Below are 20,525 nucleotides of genomic sequence, written 5' to 3' on the forward strand. Positions count from 1 at the left end.
ATAAGTGTGGTGAAAGGCTGTTGATATCACCCAGCTTGTTGACTCTTTCATATAGACTTTGTCCTCCTGTGCTATTTGGCCAAAGAGAGAGACTAAAAGTCTTCGATGAAGCGGAGCAGTCAGTTTTACCCTCTCTCTGTTCTAGCTGGATCTGATCACAGACCTCCTGGGGACCCCATCTCTGGAGGCCATGCGAACGGCTTGTGAAGGCGCCAGGGCCCACATTCTCAGGGGACCCCATAAACAGGTAAACCTTGCAAAGGATTATGGATGGACCACAGGATGCTTTGGTAGTTAACTGGTGGATCCTGCCAAGATCTGGGTGGGGTTTGCAGTTTAAATTTGGCAGGGTTTACACCACAATGCAGTACTGGTCAGTGCTTATTTTAAGCTTATGTTAAACTGGACAGGAAATAGATGGAAGTGGAGGTTGCCAGCCATGGGCCTCCAGATTGAAGGAAGTTTTTTGGTGTTTTTTTTTTTCTTTTTTTTTCTTTTTTATAAAAAATGTAGTACTGGAAAGGGCTCAATGATTTCTCAGTTCCTACCATCACCCTCCCAGACAGACATTTTTATTGACGATTGACAGCTTTTCTACTTTGTGTTTTGGGAACGAGTGGATGAGGATCTTCTGTGAACAAACCTCGAGGCATCGGCATTTACTCTGTCCAATTTCAGCTCTGTCAGGGTTACGGATTTGCTGCAGAGTGCAAGGCATGCCTGTTTGACGTCTTAATTAAGAGCCTGATTGATTTGTCTAAGTGGGCAGTCTTTCTAATGGAATGAGCCTCAGAGCCCCTTTTCTTTGTTTTCTGATGATAATGGAAGGATTATGCATCATCATGTGTCATAATATTGCAAGATTACAGTCTGTTTTTGCACAGCATGCCATCATTTGAAACTGAAACATCCCGGGTGACGTTTTAAGATCTTACACGTGCGCCGTGTTTTGGGAACCTCAGGAGGTTCAGAGGTAACAGCAAAAACAGGCTCACGATGGACGATAGATTGGCTGGATTTGAAGGCTTTTCCAGCATGTCTGCAGGGGCATCTGCGTGAGAGCCGTGTTTGCCTAGTGGTCCAGTTCACATCATCCCATTCCATGGCCCCTGCCAATTTGCCACACAACTCCTTGGCACTATCGCTTGGCTGACCTTGCCTCTGCCTCCTCCTAACCCCACCCGAGAGCAGGATGTTTTAATCATGTCTATCGACTGGCATTTGCATTACTGGGAGCCACTGTGGGAGAGGGGAAAGGCATGGGTGGGTGGCAAGGCTGTCTCGTGTTACGCAGAGTGTTGGGATTGTCGGGGGCGGTTGGTCGACACGTTAGCTGAAAAATTTATGGCCCACAGAAATGTGCAGGAGGAAATGTCGGGTCGGGGCCCGTTGGCGTGTTCCTGCCCAGAGACTGCTCAGAAGCACGCAGTGCAGCTTTCACGGCTCATTCAAGAGCACGGACCTGAGATGACATTTCACGCAAGGAGTTTATTTTCCAGGCACAGGGCCTGGGTAATTTGAGGATGCATGGAATGACTATTTGTTGATGTAGTAAGTTGAACTAATTGTAATCCTGTTAACACCAATTTAGTTTTTTGTGGTATGTTTCCATCAAGGACTTAGCAGTAAAGACAAACATCTGATAAACTCAAACCCATGTTGCTGTCACACATTCTGCTGACTGTGGAGTTTGTGACAGAGTAGGAAGGGTGTGTGTGTGTTGGTGCAGCACAACTCATTCCTATTCAAGAAATGACCCTCTTGAAAGCTAGAAGATTGGAGGGAAGGAAGAGAGCTGAGTGGGGGGTGAGGTGGGATGGAGGGTGATGGTCAGAGTTCCAAAAAGAGGAGGTGGGGACAGTGGAGAGCCCCATTTAGGAGGCTGTGGGACCAGTCCAGATGGATCAGATGGGGATCAAACAGCCAGCTAAAGAGTGGAGCTGAACTCAGAATTCACCAAGAGTAACGGGGACAGAGAAGACAAAAGACAAGTACAGTGGCCATACAGGGAACGGCATTGTTGGGAGGTGAGCTCCAGGAATAGCGTCTTCCAGCTGTCTCTAAGGGTGGGTCAGGAGATGTGGTGGAGTTGATATGGGTTTGGCTCAGTATGGCACCCCATCTGATGTCGATCTGTCAACTTTCTCTGTGCAGCTCCTCAGAGGAAATGGGGATCACTACATACACTGAGCATGACTGCACTGCAGCACCTGATCACGGTTGTTTTGACTGGCATGTGGGCAGGGCAGCACATGGTTCCTCAGAGCTTTGGAAAGGCTTTATCTGTTTAAAGTGGCCATGTGCAAGTAATAAGATTATACCCCAACCCCAGATCTGTAGTTTTAATGCAGCACATCACAGGGGATGGCATTAGTATTTCACATAGGGGAGGGGCGATGTGGTTTGACATGTTTGGATGGCATGCAAATGTTGTCCGATCTAGCCCCCTCTATCTCAGAAACGTGACCTATAGCACTACTCCGCTGATCTCACCACTTGCCAGCATTTGGTCGTTTTATGTGCACCTTCCACCATTATTTTCCAACCACATCAACACCCCTTACAGATGGACCATGCGAATTCCACTGCCTAGAATGCGGCACCAACCACGCTGAACAGAGCTGCTCAAGCAAATGAGCCAGAGGTTATGTTGAACATGATCGCTCACTGGTGTCACTGACCATGTTGTTCAGCTGCAATCCTTAGGTTTATATTACATTTATTTATTTAGCTGATGCTTTTCTCTAAAGCAACTTACAATCTTAAGCTATGTACTAGGGGTTGTACGACTTCAGATTTTTTAAAAGTCGACAGGTATATGATGAAAGTCAAGTCGATGTTGACTAATCGCTGATGACGTCATGAATAAAAACACAGGAGAAAAGAATGCTTTGTAACAACTGACAATGTTTTGTGAAACCGACAACGGACAGCTCATACATGGACTATCTATATATATATATACATACTGTGTATATATATATAGCTCATACATGGGCTATATATATAAACAGATTGCAACTCAGCAGCAACAAGAACACTTGTATGTTTATGCTGCAACTCCCATTTAAGTACAAAAGAAAAAAGACAGATGCAAAATAAATAACGCTATAAAACTTGGGGAGGAAAACAAAACTCACGCACAATCTAACCCGTAAGCCTACTCTCAGTTGTTGTCCTGCTCAGTCGCAATTTTTACTTTTCGATCCTGGTTTGCGTGTAAGAAGATGAGGGCCAGTGTTTAATAGTATTCCACAGTGTGTTGTAAGATGGAACATCGTAGCCGGGTTCAAATAAATGCTGTATTTCTCTGAAGCCTTGTCCATGTACTGCAGTTAAAGGTCTAATATCTTTGACAATGGAATTCATCAGCAAACTGGTGATTTGCAGCCGTCTTTTCTCTGTTACAGCAGGGCGTTTGGTGAAGTCGCTAATTGACTGCTGTCAAGTGGATTTGCACTGTTCCTCTGCTAATGTTAGCAGACGGATGCCTTTTCAGATGAGTCAGTGTGCATTGCACTTGTACTTTTGTTGTACTTCAGGACGGACTTGCATATTTTGCAAGTGACAGTAACACAGGCTTCATCTTTAGTGAAGTATTTCCACACGCTTGATGAGCCGCTGCTGCTGGTTTGCTGCAATGACCCACCAAGCTCCTCCCCTGTTGTCTTCTTGGAGGCGTCCATGCTGTTAGTCTCATAATCACGTGATTATAGTCGATGTCGAGCTTAAAGCGCCATCGCAGAGCAGTAAGGTCGACAAATTGACTAGTCGACTAGTCTGTTCAACCCCCTACTATGTACATGTATTTACCCATTTAAGCAGTTGGACAATATTACTGGAGCAATTTAGGGTAAGTACCTTACTCAAGTGTACTACAGCTGAAAGTGGGATTTGAACCTGCAGTTGAGTACAAAGGTAGCAGCCCTAACCACTGTGGTACCAGCTGCTCCTCTGCGACTGGCCTCTGGCTGCTCCATTGGGTGTGTTCTGGTCCCAGTGAGATCACACATGGGTTAAGCTACACTGGGGACACCCCCTAGTTTCTGAAAGTGTCCAGGCAGGTGGAGTGAAGCATAAGGAGCCAGTGCTGTGCGTTTGTTCCACCCTGTCATTTCTTATTAACTTATTATTAAATGGTGTTCATCCAGGGTGACTTGGACTGCTAAACACACTACACTAAGCTCTTTAAAAGGATCTAGCCACTGACACAGCAGAGCAAGGTAAAAAAAAAAACACACACACACACACACAGGACAATTGTGAGTCGTCAGTTCACCTGAAACACGTCTTTAGACTGAGGGAGGAAATCGGCGCACTCCGAGTAACGCCACACAAACATGGATATAACATGCAAACTCCACAGAAACAAACTGTTTCGAACATATGTCTGAACCCACAGGCCAGAGTCAGTGAGGAACCAGCACTACCCGCTGTGCCGCTGTGCAGCCCTATGACGGTTCAGTTTAAATAATATATGTTAGCCTGCTGATGGTTCCTGGAATCGGACCACACCCATGTGCAGGATGTAGCTCTGCGCAACACTTAGTATTTGGTAGCGAGGCCCTTTAACACCTCCTCTAGCCTTCTCTGATTCCCACTGTAATTCAGCTAAGTGCTGCCATTTTCACTGACACAGGAAGCAAGCAGGGCAAGGCGGAGGCAGGCGGGGGGGATTTACTTTCGCTCAAGCTGTCTTGATCAGGCGGTAATTCAGATGCGAGATGGCGGCGTGAGCCGACTGCGTGCCGCCAGCCCTGGGGTTTGACCGCTCCCTTTATCAGGGAGCGCTCTCTCTCCTACCTCACAGGCCACAGTGGCAGCGTTATAACTCCTCACACTCCTGTGTTTGTATTTGTTTTTATTACCATCAGAAACTTAGCCCTCTGCAATCAGCAACTTCAGCACCGGGTTGTTTGTCATTTTATTACTCAGGTTTAAGTGGCATTTAAAATGCCAGTTGTGTGACAGCTCTTCTTCGTTTTAGTATCGTCTGGTTAGTTTTTCACGCACTGTGGGAGAAATGAGCCCTTTGTCTGCTAGAAAGTCTGGTGTCGCTGGAGGAGGTGTCCATGCCGGGCAGTAGCAGGTCAGACGTGCTGGCCTAATCTGGATTACAGACATGATGTATGTGTCCCCAGAGAACAGCAGTTCTGCCTCTTTGTCACTATTACTGATTTACTACATTAGTCTCATCCCACCCTGTCCTTATATTCCACGGGGGTTTGCTCACTGATGGAAGTTGGCAGGTTACAGTATGACACCACTGCCAAGGAGCAACCTAGTAGTGAAAGATGGTTGATGTGGATTTTTTTTTTAAATTCCTGTTATATGTCTACCCATTATCATTAACCACTTGTATAAGTCAGCATCACAGTGGTTGAAACCCTATCCTGGAGGGTGTGAGACAGGGTACATCCTAAATGGGACAGGCAAAAACAAACTAAGGGCAATTTACAGTCACCAGTTTACATGCATTACATTTGTACAAAACACATTTATACAATTTATACAAACACATGTCTTTGGACTGTGGGAGGAAACCCACACAGACACGGAGAACACCACCAAACAAACTGAGCCAGATTCAAACCCACATTTCAATTCATGGGTGTAAGACTGCAGTCCTGCCAGCTGTTCCACCATGCTGCTCATTTTTGTTGTTGTTATTATTCTTATGGTGATTAGCTAGCATTCAGAGGAACATGAAATCTGACCTCTTCAGAGCTGAATGTTTTACTGGAGCATCTTATGCTACTTGAGCCCATGGTCTTCAGGATACCGGTCTGTGTTATGAAGTTATTCTATCTGCTGCCTGGTGGCTCTTCCTGCTACCAGCAGGGACCCTGTAGGTCCACCCTGTGCAAGGGATTAAGCTCGAGTTCCTCATCTGGCTTTGTGGACTAGTGTATCCCATGCAAGCAGTGTAATAAACTTGGGGTGAAAGTCTGTGCTGAGCAGCTGAATGATAATGAAGGGAAGCAACAGAGGAGCCAAGGGGTGGGATAGGGAGGGCGATGCCCCTTTTCCTAGAAGAACTGCCCGAGTTATCTCCTCATTTACAAGAACAACATCCCTTTCCTTCCTGCGACAGACATAACTGCAGCTCTTCAGGAAGTGGGTCAGGAAGCCCACTGTTTTGAAACACTCCCCCCCCCTAAAGAGGCCCATTGGCAATGCAGGATGTCATTCACCTCGCTGCTCCACCCAGGAAGTTGCTTAGCTTTATTGCCTCCAGTCAGACCTTCATCTCCATTGCCCTTCCTCGTTGTTCAGGGCAAAGAGGGCCTATTTACACCAGGGTATGGATTGGCAGGTCACGTTTGTAGAAGGGGCAAGTGGTACAGAGCTTCTCCGCTGCGTGTTGGTGCTGAATGTCGGACGTGCCCTTTTCTTGTGTGAGAACTGGCAGTCTGACAGGTAGTATCACCTGGCCAGTGGTGTGGAGATGGCAGAGCCTGAGGCTCCTGGCATGAGAGGCTTGAGGAAGGGCAGTAGTGTTTGATGTGCCTTCTATCCCCGGTTGTGAAGTGTCTCTGACACACTGTCTGGCTGGTGAGACTTTGCTCGGACAGCCGTGACCGTCTCAGAAAGAGAGAGGATCTCTTCAGAAGCCAGCAGAGCGGCATCACTATCCGGTGCAGGGATTTGGGGCCTTTGGCCCGAGTCAGCATTGCTGTAATTTTCACATGGATTGAACGCCAACCCCATTCATATGTCTGGAGTGACATCCTCTGCTAATCCACAGTTAATGCACACTTAGACCACAGCAAACCCTTGGAACTGGTGCTCAGAATAGCATGATCACAATCACACATAGTGACACACACAGACACGCACGCAGATCACTCCTTCCACAGTAACACACCGAGCACAAAGCATCCGCAGTGACGTACTGACCACATGTATCAGACTTAACGCAGTTTTAACTACAGCACCACTGCGTCCAAATAGCGCACATACTGCTCCCAGCAGACTGTCTCAACGCACATGCCTTCTGTCTGTCCTGAGAAACCTAGTGGGAGAGAGGAGTGAGGCACAGACATGTCAGGAAGGAGCTGTCCTGATGAGTGTGAATCACAAGTTGGGGTGTGTGTGTGTGTGTGTGTGCGCGTGTGTGCACGTGCGCTCTGGAGACCCTAATCAGTGAAAACAAACCCTTGCTGGGTGGCTTTTCAATCAACTCTGAGCTGGGGGGGTGCATAATGAGAGAGTAAAAATAGCTTTTACATTGTTCCCCACATCCCCATCAAAAAAAAAAGCATGCTGTCTAAAACAAGTGTTCATTTGAGCAAAAGCGAATTGTAAATTGTACACGGTGTTGCTTTTGTTTAGTTTAGCCGAAATGAAAATGTTCTTCAATAGTGTTCCACACGGCTGTCGTGTACACCAATTGTAAAATGAATGTCGCTGGCCATTCCTCTGCTGTAACATGTCATTTCTTGTCTCTGCAGCCATCGCTTCCTGTCCTGTACACCTTGTCCAGCCAGGCCACTCATGAAGCTGTTCACCTCCTGTGCAGGATGCTGGTGTTTGACCCGGTGAGTTTTGTTGGGAAGGGAGTGTGAGGTAATGCGGTTGATTGAAGAAGCTGAAGCCACCCATCGAAGTTTCCATACTTTGTCTGCTGCGTGACCTTACAGTCAGGGCTTTGCAGCAGGCGGTCGCCGAGCATCCAGCTCGACCCTCATCCCCTAACTTTTGTCGCTAAGATAGTGAACCTGAAGAGCGGATGCTTGACGAGTGTAGAGACGGGCCCTGTGAAACTCACACAGAGCTTGTCCATTGTGAGCTTCTGCTCCTGGAGTAAACCAGCAGATTGATGCTAAACCTATTTATGATGTTCAATGGCTCCTCATCTTAGACACAGTACGGACTGCCGGTCTGCTTGTGACTCACTTTGTTTCTTAAATCTGTAGTCACTTTTACCACAAAGCCACTATCAATAAAATGTTAATACAAATGTCCCTTGATTTATTTGCTTGTTAGGTTCTGTAAAATCCTCACATTAAACCTATAGCAAATTAAAAAAAATACTCCAGATAGGTTTATTTTCATTAACTTCAAACAGCACTGCACGAAAAACTAATTTAGAACCACTGAAAATAAACGTCATACGTGATGTTCCAACCTTCTATGCAGTCGTGTTTGCTGAGCGGTTTAATCCATAAACATGTCCAGTGTTCTTGCCACTTTGAAATTTTTCTATACGATAACGTGTTAAAGGTACAGGTGTCTCGATTTATTTAGACTAGATTATGTGAAAAAAATCTATAATGATGAAAATAAAATAAAAAATTAAGGGCCAAAGTAATACAGTTACATTGATTAATTTTATTGTTTTGAGCTGCATTAAAATGAAAACTAATTAAAAATAACACGAAAATGACCTTCTGTCTACAAACTCCTGTTCAGTGCCAATTGTTCATTGATTCATCCCATAAAAATGTGTTGATAATCTTATTGGTCACTAACACCGCAAACCCCAGATACAAGCTGTGAGCACTGGAAGGAATTTGAATCTGGTCGATCCCATACCTCCTGTTCCTTTGGGGTGTGTTTCACTGCCAACAAAGGGCAGAGGTAGTAGAGTCACAATAGAGGTTCTTTTCCCTCTTCAACCAACAAACTTTAGAAAATGAAGAAAATGTAATTAAAATGTTTGATGTGTAGCTCAAACTTAACACAAACTTTTACACTAAGGGGCCTGTGTATCATGTTGTTTCCTGAAACTTCCATGTAGTGCGACCTGTACCCATTTATACAGCTTCTCATTTTAGATTTGCCACCACTTTTAAAGGTGCAACAGTAGTACTCTGCATGGGTCTCAAACCTTCATTTAAAAGTCCATGTTCCTACCTGCTGCACAGACAGCTGATTAAACGACTGGGACCCTGTACGCACCCGTGTTTGCGCCTTAGGCGCTTAACGCTCAGAGGAAGTGTTCAGGCTGTGTGGAACCACAGTCTGCCACACGCTTGGTGGGGTTGGGACCATCGCCTTCTGTCTGCAGGCTCTCCCTGCGGGTCCTTGTCAGGAGACTCCGGCGACATCTCCCTGCCGCTGCTCCAGTGCTGACAGCACTCCGTGCTTACAGGCAGCACAGTGCTGCCTCAGGGAAGGAGTCAAGCACATTAATGACTGGCAGTTGGGAGCAGCGCTGTGGCAGCTGATGAGATTCAACCTGCTGCCTTTGTGGCATTGCATGTTTTTTTGTCTGAATACTTACGGGTACATATACCTGTAAGCCACTGGTGGGCTTTTATGTCTAAACACAGATCATCAACCCATAAGTGGTACCTTGTTGTCACTATAAAAGGCTTATTTATCCTGAAGCTGTCATTTACCCATAATGCACGTGAACATAGCGGTCGTGCCTACATGCATATAATATATACATGTTTAGTGTGCATGTTTGTGTACGTGTTGTACTCTGTCAAAGTGACCGACTCTCTCTGTGCAGTCGAAGCGGATCTCCGCCAAGGATGCCCTGGCCCACCCGTACCTGGACGAGGGCCGGCTCCGCTATCACACCTGCATGTGCAAGTGCTGCTGCTCCACTTCCTCAGGCCGCGCCTACACCAGCGACTTTGAGCCTGTCACGAACCCCAAGTTTGACGATGGCTTTGAAAAGAACCTGACCTCCGTGCGGCAGGTGAAAGGTCAGTGAGAATGGCCCCGCTCCGGATACTTAGCTTGTCTTCGTCACCTTCACCTGGCATCACCTCAGCAGCCAAGGCTTGTTTCTCTCAGCATGCCAGAGTTTACCGTTTGTGTAAGCTTGGTGTACCCTCTGCTGCTTAGGAAGGCTGTGGCTGGTAATCGCACCAGGTAGTCCTGCTTCATCCAGTCCAGTCAGGCCAGGCAACATCCCTCAGTGTGGCTCTGCCCCACATTGGGCTCTTATTGCTATACGAACTTGATGAAACACGGCCGGTGTTAATTTATGAAATCCTCAGCAATGTTTGTCCTGCAGTTTAGTCCCCTTCCACCCGGCAGGCTTCAGTCACTGACTGCTTGTCCTGTCCTGTCAGCAGGTATTAAGAGAGCCGGTCGGCTCAACGCAGGCTTAGTATAAAGAAAGCCCAAAATAAACCTGGCCTTCCTCACACTACTCCTCCTCGCATGCTATTTCCACTGAGGGATTAACCCGCTTCTAGGTAGTCGACGGTTTGTCGGCTTAACAGGATTTGCATGAAGGTGTTCCATGGTGCCCCTGTAGGGGGTGTCCCCGTTGAGCAGGCTGTTCTTCAGTGTTCCTTTGCCAGCAGCAAGCAGAGGGGCCGTGATCAGCCATCCCTCTGCATTCCTGGCTCCGACCACAAACGTGTTTGCTTTTCAGTTTTTGGCCTTTCCTGACAGGCCTAGTTTGGGGTAAAAAGGGCCTAGGAGCAGTTAGCACAGGACTGTGACTAACTGTCCACCACCTTCCCCTCCCCATCTCCCACCCCTTCACAGAAATCATCCACCAGTTCATCCTGGAGCAGCAAAAAGGCAGTCGGGTGCCACTGTGCATAAATCCTCAGTCGGCGGCTTTCAAAAGCTTCATCAGGTAACCCCCCACCCCCCACCTGTCTGACCTGACAGCCCTGCTTGTGGATAGACTTCAGTGTGGGCGTGGCTCGATGGGCTCCTCTTCTTTGCACGTAATTCCACTATAAAATCTCATTTGCGTGTTTTTGTACGGCACAAGCTAAACACTCAAGTGAAAGAGGATTAGCTGGTTCCATTAGCTAATTGCCCGACTCAGTTTTTCTCTCTCTCTGTTTCTCCGTGTCTCTCTCAGCTCCACGGTGGCCCAGCCCTCAGAGATGCCTCCATCCCCCCTGGTTTGGGAGTAGCCCATGGATGCCCCTCCCACATCCCCACACACCCTACTACTGAGGCGAGGGATCCAAAACCTATGTAGCATTTCACTGGAGTCTAGGACTAGCTATGTCGATCATGTGTGTACTGTAATCTTAACTAATGAAGTTTTAAAGAATCAACCACTGCTGTTTGTGGTCTGAGGGTTCAGGTGGGGAGGTGCAGGTGGGCCTGCACTGGGGGAGCCGTGTGTGCATGCTCAGGACATCAGCATGTTACGCACCGACATTTAGACCCCCACAGCACGGAGCTGACCTGGGCAGCACCCGGTGGGTTTGAATGTTACTTGAGAGGGCGGGGCTAGCAGACCCCGCCTACTCAGAGAGCAGGGCCGGCTTGCATGGCGCTACAGCATCTCCATCCAATGGAGACTTGCCACTCAGTACTCAGTTCACGATGCAGGGCGTTTGAGGGAACTGTGGAGGAACACAGTTTTCTTTTTTCGTTTGCCGCCACACAGCACTGTCACGTAGGGCTCTTTGTGCGAAGCCCTTGCGGGTGTAGCCTTCGCAGCGGCATCTCTCCCAGCCAGTGTCTGGGGTGCTTGTGTGGCTCAGGCTGTACTTGGCCCGCGTGGCAGTCTGTTTGAGTATAGCACCAGGGCAGCGAGCAGGTCTATATTACCAAGGCGGCAGAATGTGGCATTGATGAAGCGGAAGCCACAGAGTTCAGGTGCCACCCGTGTGCGTCTGGCTTTTTTTCTTTTTTTAACCTCTCTCTCTCTTCAATGCATTGTGGCTAAAAACAGACTAGGCAAGCAATTCCAGTCCTGTGCGGCAGCCACATCAGAGGGTTCAAATCCTCACAGGCCATATGCCCAAAAAAGCGCCAGGTTCGGAGACCCTTGCGTCAGTCGTAGGACACAGTGGTGTAACTAAAGCAGAGCGGAACAAAGGAGGCTCTGCCCCCTCTGCGTGGACAGAGTGGTGTGCTCTGCAGGGCTACAGGGCATGCAGTGTCGTCACTTCCTGCTGTACTGCTGTGCTCATCCCAGTCGACAGCGGTCTCCACCCAGTCAGTATGTCAGTCCTGGGAAGACGGGTGGCATCACAGTGACAAACTAAACCCAAAGAAATAAGTTATTCTGAGGAGGGAGGTGAGATGGTTCAACGATGAGAGACGATAACTACGGAGGGGTTTAAGAAGTAACATTGAGCCATTCCTTGATGTCATAATTTATTTTAAACAGTTGACTGAAGGTTGAGGACTAAGATCCCCTTGTGGGACTGCTGGCGTCAGTGAGCGGCAGCGGGGACTATGAAGGAAAAAACAGCGCGGAGGAAGTGATGTTTCTGTCCACCGTCTTTCCCCCAGAAAGCGCACGGACACACGCAGCGCAGCACGAGTGTGTCCTGTCGTTTCCAGAGGCTCGCTTTTCTGTGAATGGCATGGCTAACAATTTTTTTTTACTTTCCACCCCATTAAGTTTCCTTTATGGTGTCACAAACAGCAGTTTAATCCTGTCTGCATAAACACACACAACCACACACCTGTACCACTGACTGCATCTGCTCAGAAGCACCCTCAGAATAAAACTATTTTTAAATTTTGTTTCTTTTTAGCATACTATGGCATGCATTTCTCATGGTCCACAGATAATATGTACATACGTGGGAAAACAATAGTAGTTTAAATGAAAACATTTTAAAAAATGGAATAAAAACCTACAAAAATAAGACGAGACAGTACTGCTGTATAGAAGTTGAATTAGCCTGCACATTTGGTAGGGCTGTGAATTTGATTTTATTTTTGAGACTCTATATATATATATATATATATATAAATATATATAAATATATAAATGTATAAATATCTATTTTCTTTTGTCTTTTTTTTCCCCTGCACTGGAAAGTGTTTTTTAATCAGTCTTTTTTTAAGCAAAAAAAAAAAAAACACATAACCAATTATGTTAATTGTGTCTTGTGTGCTGAAGAGCTGTGGATATCAGTATCAAAGTAGAAGCTTTTTCTGTTTTTTTCTTTTTGCTTTTATTTTATTATTGATAATATAATTATTCTTTTAATTTTTCCTGCTTTAGAAAAAACACTGAACTATTGTGTGTATATGTATATAATGGATTCAAAATGCTGGTCTCTACCTCCTGAGCTCAACGACTTGGTTGTTTACCTCCACACACTTTTAATTTAATGTTATTAGAAACTTGAATGTCCCTTCCAGCTTTTATATTTAAATCATTGACAGTCTCCCCCCACCTGTATGCAGACGTGCAATGGACTGAAATTGGACTGGGGAGGGCCGTAGAGTCCCTTGTTCGTAAAGAAATCGAGATCTTGGCTCATAGATTCTGCACTGTTAATTATTATTCTTGTTCATGTATGAAAATGATCCTTGACCTCTGTGGCCCAGAGAAAAATTGGCTGTGTGGAGTTTGCAACACTTTTTTTTTTCTTTGAAATATTTTGCATTTGAAGGAAGTCTGGGGAAAAAATGGACAACTTTTTGTGGGAAACCAGACAAAAAACTGTGTGCTGTGAGATACTAACAACATTCTGCCAATTGTGTTGGACAAAATCTGAACTGGTACTTGTGCTATCAAAAGGTTTTTATAAAACATTTGAAGTTTATACTCAGAGGTAATGTAATTTGATTATATAATAAATTTTAAGATGTACAAGAAGTCCTGCTTTTGTCATCCAGAAAGCTAAACTTAAAGTGAAAGAATAAGAAGGCCGGGATTTTTTCCTTGGGATGTATTTTACTCTGTGTGGCAAAATCGCCGGTCACTTTATAAAAATGTAGATTTGAAGTACAGTGGTGAAACTCATTAAATGTGACATTTAAACAAAACGAAAATGTTCTGTAATTTTTCTTATGTTCTGCCACATGTCATTCATTCCTCTTCAGTTTCCAGCTGCCACCTAGTGGACACTTGGTGACTTGCAGTGGACAGTTGTGTGACCAGCCATTCATTAGTGAAATGTGTCCCAGGTGTCAAATGGTCCACAAGGTCCCTGCACCTGCCCATAACTTGAATCATACGTTATTACACTTTTACCCCTTTTACTGAAGTGGCAACACATTCCAAGTGGTGCGGTTAAACTGAGGTTTAATTCAATTCAGCCGAATTGAAAAAAATTGAGGTTGCGCAAATTAATACAGTACAGAAACCACAGCCGATCTGTCTAGGTTGAACATGCACGTTAATGACAAGTTCGCTGCTGCGATCATTACGCGTTGTGTGAACCATAAGCTGTCAGATGTTGTGTAAATATGAATTCTCTGTTTCTAGAATGTGTGCAGCAGCAGGCCCTGGGAGTAGACATCCTATCTAAATGCATTCACTGTGTAGTTCGTTTGCAAAGTAAAAATGTAAAAAAAAAAAAAAAAAATTGTCACTAAATTCTAAATGGTTTGTAACTGTCAGATTATACTTTCCATTTCCAAATTCACTTATTTGCTTTTCAATGAGAAGTCTGTCTACCTGATGCATAGGCTGCATACTGTATAGTGGTTAGGGTTGCCTTGCAGAAGGATCTCTGTTCACATCCCACTCCTGAAGGGAGAAAGGTACAGTATTTACCCTGAATCGCTGTAGTAAATGTGCAGTGCAGAAGAACAATACTAAGTTGCCCTGGACAAATATGACAGGTGTATAGTTCTAATTCTGATTTGGATGTAGAAATTACTGTCCACAGGGTGTCGCTATTGATCAAACCTGTGTACCTTTGGGTCCCCCCCCACCCCACTTTCTGATCTTAGTTCATTCTGCAAGATTTGAGTCGTCCAGAAGGTTCTCGACCACCCCAAGGAGGTCTCCAGGTAGGGCAGAGTCCATCTCTGATGGACCACAGTACATCGCCTGTCCCGGGGCTCTGGAGTCAGGGACCCTGCATGGACCTTCCGACAGGGAGAAGGTGAGCTCCTCTGAAAGATGACCAGGGGTTAGTAGGGCTACGTGTGAACCGAGTTCAAACAAAGGTTTGGTAACCAGCTTGGGTTTGCGGCTCAGAGACGAGCTGGTGTCGTGGTTGAGGAACATGTTGGATGCTAAGCGGAGATGTTCGAAGCTGTGGCAAAGTGGGAATTCTCTCTGGTTCTTTGGAAAAATGACATATGCAGTGCTGCTTAATTTTGTGAACCCTGTAGAGATTAATATTTCATACAAGGAAAATGACAAACTTAAAAACTAATTTTTGGAGCTACACTGCAGTTTTTCTACTACATATATGATTTCCTCTAAAGTGAGGGATGGAATTGCTCATTACTCACCTATTATGTCAAGGGGGAAAGACTAGTTCTCATTAAACCATCAAAACCATTTAATAGTAAAAGTAAGGGACACAAGGGGGGTCACATGCTTTCCAACAGCACTGGGTGAGTATGAGTATGTACTACGGGGGGTGTGGTGGCTCTGGGGTTCGAGTCCTGCTTGGGGTGCCCTGCAAGGGACTGGCGTCCTGTCCCGGGTGTGTCCTCTCCCCCCTCGGCCTCGCACCCTGCGTTGCCGTGACAAGCAGTTGTGCTACCTTCCACTTCCATATTTATCTGACACCTTTCTTCAAAGCAACTTAGTGTTGAGCTACCCACCCACAATTATAGTGGGGTAAATTTTACTGCAGAAGTTTAGAGTAAGTAGCTTGCTCAAGCAGACTACTGCTGGGATTTGAACTTATGACCTTAAGGTCCCGACACACACGGCGCTTCTAACCGTTGTGCCACCAGCTGCCCCGACCTTTCGCCTTCCCTTTCTCCCCTCGTTGTCGATCCTATGTTTTCGAGAAGCCGCCTTTCCCACGATGCCGAACCGCTGCGATCGGACGCCAGGTGACAAGCAGCCGCGCTCCATCCGAAGGTGGGCTTGCGAAAGGCCCGAAAAGACGAAATTGCGAAATGTCACACGCGGGGTTGGGGAATCCTGTGGGGAACGGCCGGCCCGCCGACAGAAGGAGATGAGTCACGGCCCGCTAATGCGCGGAGCGACGGGGTCTCCGCGCGCCTTCTCGGCCCTCACAAAGGGGCCATTGATCCCCGCGCGCGGCGGGAGCTCCGCGCGGCCCCACGGCGCAGCTGGACGAGGCCGAGGGCTCCGGCCAGACAGCGCGCAGTCAGCACCTCGCAGCTCACGGCCCCCTTATTAAAGCGAGCCTCGACATTATGACAGAGAGGGAATTTCACAGCTTTCCAGTAAGCTGCGGCAAGTTACCGTAGTATGTGCCGCAGATGGGGATTGTGCGCAACCGGCGACAGTCTATGAATGTATGAATGCGTCGGGTGTGGGATGTGGAACATTTTGTGTCAAAAAATTCATTTTCGCTACAGATGAAGTCGTGCAAGAGATTTGGATTATATAATCCTGACAGATCTACCCATCTATATACCGTATCTGTTTGTCATTATTGGGTGGGATGGCGCCACAGCAGGTATTGGAGAGGGCTTCACGCTCCTGGGACACGGGTTCGGACACGGGTTCGGATCCTGCTCGGTCGGTGTGGAGTTTGCATGTTTTTGCAGAGATCACAAACCAAACGGGGGGGGGGGGGGGTATATATATATATATATGTGTGTGTGTGTGTTGTAACGATCCGGCTAATGAGTTAGCCCAGATCCTCACGTGGATTCCAGAAACTTTGGCGTATAATTATATAAATCCAGACGGACACGGACAAAAGAAAAGGAAGCTCTTCTTTTTAATATCTTGTAGGCAACTATGGATGACATATTTCACACAGCTGTCCTTACAATAAAATAACATTAAAGTAATCTCCAGAACGTGCGAGGCACAAAATGTGTACACGGCCAAGTATATCAGCCTGCGCGCGCGGGAGCAAGGGCCGAGGGGGCGGAGCAACCCCTTAGTCTCCACCATGATACGTCATCATTACAGTGTGTGTGTGTGTGTGTCCATCCTGTGACTGATCGCCATCCCATGCAGGCTGTACACAGCCGCACGCCATATCATGCATCCCGGATAGGCTCCGGACCACTGCGACCCTGCGCTCTACACACAATGTGTGCGACTTATTGATACTGGATGAATTATTGTTGTCGTAACAGCAATAAAGAACTAAACTGTTGTGGTATCAGTACAACTAATCTATGATTTTCGATACAAGCTTTTTAGTTTTATTTAGCGCAAAAAAAAAAAAAAAATTCATCGGAATATGAAAATGTTTGGACGTTACATTTAAATATAGTGTGAAATGTAGCAATAAGAAGAATTCGCGGTCCGATGTGTAGGAACCAAGGTGAGCGGCCTCTGTTTCCGCCCGGCTCGGACAGGCCGACGCACGGCGCCGTCCTCCCGCGTAAGCGGATCCCCGGAACTCAGTCGGTCTTCAAACGGTGTCGCTGCGCGGAGTCTCTGTAAGGACCTGCGGTTCCCCGCTCCTCACTGCTGCACCGCTCGGCGGCGCCCTGCTGTGTCCCGCTTGCGCCCACATGTCTCCCCGGCCGAGCGCCGCCCTGGTCCGGACCCCCGCGCACCTGTACCGCTACCTGCTGCGCTGCTGCAAACTGCTGCCAACGGCGGCCATGGAGCAACACTACCGACATGCCGTGAGACAGGTGGCATCGATCGATTGATTGATTGCTGGTACCGTTGGTTAGAGCAGTGCTGTGACTCTTTGGATCTTAAGGTTGCAGGTTTGAACCCCACCTGCTGTTGTACCTGGCTTGTACAAGGCCCTTTGCTCCAGTAAAATTACCCAGCTGTATGGTAAATCATGACTGTGTGAGTAGCTTAACACTGAGTCACTTTTACATTTATTCACTTAGCAGACACTTTTCTCCAAAGCAACTTCCAATGAACTCTATGTAGTGTTACCAGACCACACCCCTTATTCACCACGGTGACTTACACTGCTAGATACCCTACTTACACTGGGTCACTCATCCATACATCAGTGAAACACACTCTCTCTGTCACTCACACACTATGGCGGAACCTGAACAGCATGTCTTTGGACTGTGGGAGGAAACCCACACAGACGCAGGGAGAACGTGCAAACTCCACACAGACTGAGCGGGGATCGAACCCACGTTCTCTCGCACCACCCAGAGAGTGTGAGACAGCAGCGCCACCATGCCCCCCCCTCCCCCCCGAGTGAAAGTGTCATAAATTAATAAACCTAAAAGGAAAGATTTGCTGAAAGGTGTCACAGACTGGGGACACAAGCGAGTTACAGTATTTAATTATTTCTGTGACCCTCACCAGGCCAAGCAAGTAAAAGCTTCTTTTTTTTTTTTTTCCCCCCCAGTGACCTACAGTGTGAAGCTGCTTACAATGTTTTTTCCCCTTTTATACAGCGGTACAATTTTCCTCTGATAGTTCAAAGTACCTTGTTCAGTTGAGATGGGTGTGCAGCTGCCAGCTTCTCATCCTACTGAAACCCTAAAACTAAAATTCATACGTTTACCTGAAACTTTATTCACGGTAACCAATAGCATTTGGCCCATTCATACAGCTGGGTATTTTTACTGGAGCCATTCAGTGTAAATACTGTGTAAGTACTATGATCCGGGGTACAGCAGCAGCATCAGGGAGCTTAAACCAGCAACCTGCAGGTCCCAAGGCCATGTCACTAACTGCTATGCCACCTGCTGTATCGGGTAAGTGCGGCATTATTATGTTACACATTTAAAGGTTCACCACTGACTCCAGCCTGCCATGTGTCGTCAAGGCTGGCCTGGGTCGCTCTAATTTGCATCTCGCTCAGTCAGGCTGGGTCTCCTCTGGAACAGACAAGACACGGTGTTTCCGCTTCTGAATTTCTTCCTGCCGCAGTAATCTGGAAAGTTCTCTTTAATCACTTTGAGCAAAAAAACTTACAATGATAGTTTATCTTTTTTCCAAAGCACCTTACAGTATTTGGTCCATTTATACAGCTTTATTGGACCAGTTCATGTAAATACCTTGCTCAAGGGTACTAGAGCAGTAGCAGGAAGTGGGGCTTGAACTCACAACCTTCAGGTTCCAAGCACACCTCTTTAGCTAACTATTGGTTGCACGAGAAAGCGATTCGTAGATGTCATGTGTGGTTTATTCCTGGTCTTCTCAGGGCTTCAACAGCCACTCGGATGAAGATGACCCCGAGCGTATCCAGCAGATTATCAAACGGGCCATTGATGATGCTGACTGGATCCTGGAAAAGGTGTGTGTGTGTGTGTGTGAGAGAGAGAGAGAGAGAGAGAGAGAGAGGGGGAGGGGGGCACACTCCCTGGTTCGCAGGACACACTGGAACTCTGAGGCTGGGCCAGGTGTCATGACGGGGTGTGAATCAGGAGACTGGGCAGAGACTCGAACCCCCAAGTTCTTGGTCTGTCTCTTCACTGTGATCAGAAAGTGTTGTTACACCAGGACTTCTTGTTGTCATGGCAACAGGATAACTTACGTGTGTTTGTGTGTACGTGGTGCACGTTGTGTATGTATGACGTTGCCGTATGCAGTTGCAATAGAGGACGTGTCCGGACTGACTGTGTCTCCTAATGGAGTCAGAGTCCTCGAACACAGATTTAATCTTTTCTCCAAATCGCATGTTTGTTTGACAGATGTGTGTCGTACAAACTTTCAGCTCTGACTGCTTTGGCCGTTTGCTTTTGCAGTACAGCAAAAAGTGAAGAGTTGTGGGAGAAGGAGACAAAGGTGTGGAAGGTGCAGAAGAAGGATGGATGTTGCGCTGCTCCGGGTCCCTCTCTGGAGTCCTCTGTAATAACAGTGATGGAGCCACTGAGATCAGGGGACAGCACCTTGGTTTCTCTACAGCTTCCCTCTACGCTCTTAAACACTTAAAAATGTCATGGAGAATAATGTCTTCGTACAAATGAGCTGAATGCCCAGCTGCAACAGGTGACAGCCCCCATCGCACAACAGAGACCCTGAATTACTGTCTCAGACTAGACTGGATGGATTCAAACAGCCAATGCTGTGAGTTAGAGATTTTCGAGATGTCAGAGTTTCTGGCAATGGTCAATCACAGGCTGCTTACGATAAATGTATATAATTTTCAGACTGTGATAACAGGCAACTCAGGGAACCAAGGTGTTTGCTATTATTATTATTATTATTATTATTGTTATTCATGTGTGGCACAGGCACAAACCTTTTACTTTTTCCTCACCCTAAAATGCATACAAATACAAGGACACAAGGTGCAGCAGAAGGCATGCTGGTGGTGGGCAGTCATATATTACAGATTCGCAATAACCTGCCTAAACCATCATTAACACATGAAGAACTAACACAATGCACCAAAGGCTTATTAAAACGTCATTAAAACACAAATACACTGTATGGCACGGGAGGAAGGGAGGGGTCCCGCCACCCGGCCTCTACGATATTTTTGTTTTCATAATAAATCCTGAATGTCTTAACTCTTATGTGTCTCGCTGTGATTTGCAGTGTGTTGCAGTCATGTATAAATGTTATTGCTCAACTGCTTTTAAAGTCTAGAATCTACTGGGTTTTTGGTTGCGTGTGCGTCTAATACAGTAGCAAGAAAAAGTATGTGAACCCTTTGGAATTAGTTGGTTGCATTAATTGTTCATAAAATGTCATCTTCATCAAGGTCACAAGTATAGACAAACACTGATTATAACAACACACAAACAGTTATAATCTTTCATGGCTTTATTGAACGCATCCCATTAAACACTCACAGTGCTGTTGAAAAAGTAAGTGAACACTTGGATTTAGTGGCTAG

The 20,525-nt window shown here is 46.5% G+C and overlaps 2 protein-coding genes across 4 annotated transcripts in view; both read left to right on the forward strand.

Moving 5' to 3' along the window:
• Window positions 1–12,610, forward strand: part of nlk2 (nemo-like kinase, type 2) — a 45,673-nt gene extending 33,063 nt beyond the window's left edge. Inside the window, exons 7-11 of the mRNA XM_029255773.1 lie at window positions 146–247; window positions 7,455–7,541; window positions 9,464–9,662; window positions 10,459–10,552; window positions 10,787–12,610. Coding sequence (XP_029111606.1) covers window positions 146–247; window positions 7,455–7,541; window positions 9,464–9,662; window positions 10,459–10,552; window positions 10,787–10,841 — 537 coding nt within the window. The 3' untranslated portion in view covers window positions 10,842–12,610. The remainder of the gene's footprint in view (window positions 1–145; window positions 248–7,454; window positions 7,542–9,463; window positions 9,663–10,458; window positions 10,553–10,786) is intronic.
• Window positions 12,611–17,104: 4,494 nt separating this feature from the next.
• Window positions 17,105–20,196, forward strand: lyrm9 (LYR motif containing 9). 3 transcript variants are annotated; one of them, XM_018748532.1, is made up of 3 exons: window positions 17,105–17,391; window positions 18,885–18,977; window positions 19,429–20,196. In XM_018748532.1, the coding sequence occupies exons 1-3, from the start codon at window positions 17,266–17,268 to the stop codon at window positions 19,441–19,443; spliced, it is 234 nt and encodes a 77-aa protein (XP_018604048.1). In that variant the 5' UTR covers window positions 17,105–17,265; the 3' UTR covers window positions 19,444–20,196. The 3 variants fall into 3 exon arrangements, with proteins under 3 accessions (XP_018604048.1, XP_018604046.1, XP_018604047.1); XM_018748530.1 differs by having other exon boundaries at window positions 19,434–20,196; XM_018748531.1 differs by having other exon boundaries at window positions 17,105–17,382; window positions 19,434–20,196.
• The last annotated feature ends 329 nt before the right edge of the window (window positions 20,197–20,525 follow it).

This window comes from Scleropages formosus, chromosome 10 (genome assembly GCF_900964775.1).
Source record: "Scleropages formosus chromosome 10, fSclFor1.1, whole genome shotgun sequence".
Taxonomy (NCBI): domain Eukaryota; kingdom Metazoa; phylum Chordata; class Actinopteri; order Osteoglossiformes; family Osteoglossidae; genus Scleropages; species Scleropages formosus.

Coding starts and splice junctions, on each gene's coding strand:
- lyrm9 (XM_018748530.1), top strand. CDS start 17,266: ATGTCTCCCCGGCCGAGCGCCGCCCTGGTCCGGACCCCCGCGCACCTG. Junction 17,392..18,884: donor ACCGACATGCCGTGAGACAG/GTGGCATCGATC, acceptor TGGTCTTCTCAG/GGCTTCAACAGCCACTCGGA. Junction 18,978..19,433: donor CTGACTGGATCCTGGAAAAG/GTGTGTGTGTGT, acceptor TTTGCAGTACAG/CAAAAAGTGAAGAGTTGTGG.